The 3,092-nt window shown below is 40.7% G+C and overlaps 1 protein-coding gene across 1 annotated transcript; it reads right to left on the bottom strand.

Moving 5' to 3' along the window:
• Window positions 1–220: 220 nt before the first annotated feature.
• Window positions 221–2,360, bottom strand: LOC143848670 (cytochrome P450 monooxygenase 76AD131-like). The gene is made up of 2 exons (XM_077357661.1): window positions 1,376–2,360; window positions 221–1,013 (listed from the first exon to the last, which is right to left on the bottom strand). The coding sequence occupies exons 1-2, from the start codon at window positions 2,354–2,356 to the stop codon at window positions 357–359; spliced, it is 1,638 nt and encodes a 545-aa protein (XP_077213776.1). The 5' UTR covers window positions 2,357–2,360; the 3' UTR covers window positions 221–356.
• Between the last annotated feature and the right edge of the window lie 732 nt (window positions 2,361–3,092).

The following is a 3,092-nucleotide window of genomic DNA, read 5'->3' as shown; positions in this document are numbered from 1 at the left end:
TCTGGTTATTTAGATTTATCAATGAAATGAAAGAGAAACTAAAATAATAATTGGGAAACAGATATTCCTCTCTCTCTCTCTCTCTCATGATTGTACAACAGATGATTGAGTGGAGACATAAATTTTATATAGATAATTACTAGTTAAATGATTAAATGCATGTGTCAAGTAAAATAATTAAATGATAACACGATTAGAAGGCGCATAAAATTTATTTGAAGGGAGAAGCTAAATGATTGTAGGACTTTTATTGATAATTAAAGAAATAAATTTATTTATTCAGATATACTACAATACAAGAGTACAAAAGGCATATATCCCCAAGACAACAATCACCCATTACTGGATTAATATCATCATGGTTCTTCTTTTAAGAGCAGATCGTAGAGTTTCGGGTTCGATAATCGTGGCGTGGGTATAGCAACGACGGGGTTTGCTATCTTTATCACCTGGCCAAACTTGTCCGCAAGATCGATCTTGGTTCCGGTCGGTAATTTCCAGTCGAACGAATGCAAGAGAGAACCCAATACATATTTTAGAGACCTCTCAGCCAAAGAGATCCCTGGACAGATCCTCCTCCCTGACCCAAATGGAAAATAACGAAAATCATTGCCCCTATAATCCCATTTATTACCTGCAGTGGCACTACTCAAGAACCTCTCAGGAATGAACTCTGAGGGATTGTCCCACAGGGAAGGGTCTCTCTGTATCTCCCATAAGTTCACAAAGATGGCAGTGTTTTTTGGGATGGTGTATCCACCCACCACGCATGATTCAATTGCACTGTGAGGGATCAAGAAAACATTGGGAGGGTGCAAACGTAGTGCTTCTTTCACCACTGCTTCTAAATAATGCAATTCAGCACAATGGGAATCTTCAAGAATTTTATCCTTCCCCACTACTGATTCTAATTCCTCTTGAGCTTTCTTCATTATCTCGGGTTTGTGCATCATTTCAGCCATGGCCCACTCTAATGTGGTTGATGTTGTGTCGACCCCCCCAGCTACCATGTCCTGCACCCACAAATCAAATAAACACATGAGCCTTAATGTACGGTCATAAATTATATGAATGCCTAAGACGCAAAACCACTATTATTTTGCGTTTTGAGAATCGAATTTTAGTATAAAACCGATTCTTAGAAAAATCGGATGTTTGTTCCGAGGTGTAGAATCATTTTGTACTCTGATAAATTCTACATCACAACAGTCAGTTATTTGCTTGGGATGTAGAATCTATTTGAGTCCAAAATCGGTTCTAAAACTATCAAATTAAATGCACGATTTTGCCTTGAATCGGTTTTGGACTCAACACTGATTCTAAAATCCGAAACAAACGAGCCCTAAATATTCATAGATTAAGTATAGAAAATTACCAGCAACAAGGCCTTGATGTGTGTCATTGTCAATGGTGTTTTGGGGTCCTCTTTATTCTTGAGGTTCAAAAGGATATCGAGGAAATCCTTGTTTTGCTTCATGCTAATGTCGTGATTCGCCTCTCCTACCTCTGCATTCATTTTCATCCGTTGATCTAGGATAGATTCGAATATCCTATCGAACCATGACATGAGGTTCTTTGCTTTACGTTGGACGCCCTGTATATCAAATCTGGCTAGAAGAGGAAATAGATCAGAAATGTTGGGTTGTGTAATGAGCTCCCCGATTTCCAACATGATATGCCGAAACTCCGACGCCACACTAGTCTCTTCATTCCCCTTGAGTGTGCCACCCCATAGGGTGCTCGTCATGGTGTTGAAGATTGTTTGAGTTATCTTCTCACCAACATCAACCGGGGTTTCAATTTTGGCATACACTTCGCTCAAGGTCTGATGAACCCGTAGTCGTCTGTGGACTCGACCGGCGTCAAGGCTAGCAGTATTGAGAAGCTCTTGGATGCAAACCCTGCGGAGCATGCGCCATTCTGGACCATAGGGACTCAACACAATGTCGGACCCACCATAAGTGGCAGTAAGAAGTGCCGCAGCTTGCATGTCATGGTTGGCGAAGGTGGTGTCATGGTCTTTGAGGACCTCCTTCGCCATGGACGGGGAGCTTAATACAACACACAGCTTATTGCCGAGTCGGAGCTTGAAGATGGGGCCATAGATGGCAGATAATTTGGCATAATATCGATGGAGCTCGGGTTCGAGAAACGGAAGGTTACCGATCAATGGTAACCCACGTGGACCCGGAGGCAAAGGCGATGTGTTCCCCTTTATGGATTTCTTGATCATCCATGCGATCCAAGATATCGCAACGATCGCGATGGAGAAGATGAGGGCTTGTGAAGGGTCTGAAGTCATATTTTTTTCCTGTAAAGGGTAAAACGAGGAAATTGTTTGAAGAGCAAAGGGCATCCAATTGAAGGTGATTGTACAAAAGAGCTTAGCCCCTATTTATATTGATCTCTATGGGGAGGTAAAAATGGAAAAATTATGACATGTGAATAGAGGTGTGCGAGTCGAGGTCCTCCATGTTATTACAAGGAAACATTTGTGTTTCATGTCTTTGAAAAATAAAACTTCTTTTCCCACGTACAAAGAACTTTTCACGCACAAATTGGAAGACTCCTTCCTCCAGTCTTTGTAATGTCGTGAAAATTAACTCAGTTTCAAGACTAAGGTGCACTTTGGATCACCTCGGGGGCAAAAAAGCACATTTGAGGCTTTGAGTATGATGGAATGCTGTTTCTAGAACATGACGTTATTTTTCTTCTATAAATTATAGTTTTTGACCATCCATTTGCAAGCTCTCCATCCAACGGTTAGGATCAGTCCATTTCAGACTATCTTCAACATGCCAAAGATGAACGGTGATATCAATTGGTCATCCTACCCTCGATTCTGGTGGTGTGCGAGTCAAGGTCCTCCATGTTATTCCAAGGCAACATTTGTTTATCATTTCTTTGAATAATTAATTTGTACGTTGAACAACAAAATTTCTGCTTTCACTAAGTAAATAAGACTTTTCATGGACAATGACTTTTTGAAGCTGAGGTAAACTCGGTTTTAAAGACTAAGGTGCACTTATGATGAGGCAAACAAAATAACAAATACATTTGAGCTCTTGGCAGAGCGTGTGTTATCTTGTATA

Source organism: Tasmannia lanceolata, unplaced genomic scaffold (genome assembly GCF_043159265.1).
Source record: "Tasmannia lanceolata isolate RefF3 unplaced genomic scaffold, GAP_Taslan_0.1 ptg000016l, whole genome shotgun sequence".
NCBI lineage: Eukaryota > Viridiplantae > Streptophyta > Magnoliopsida > Canellales > Winteraceae > Tasmannia > Tasmannia lanceolata.
This window is presented reverse-complemented; position numbering and strand designations above follow the sequence as displayed.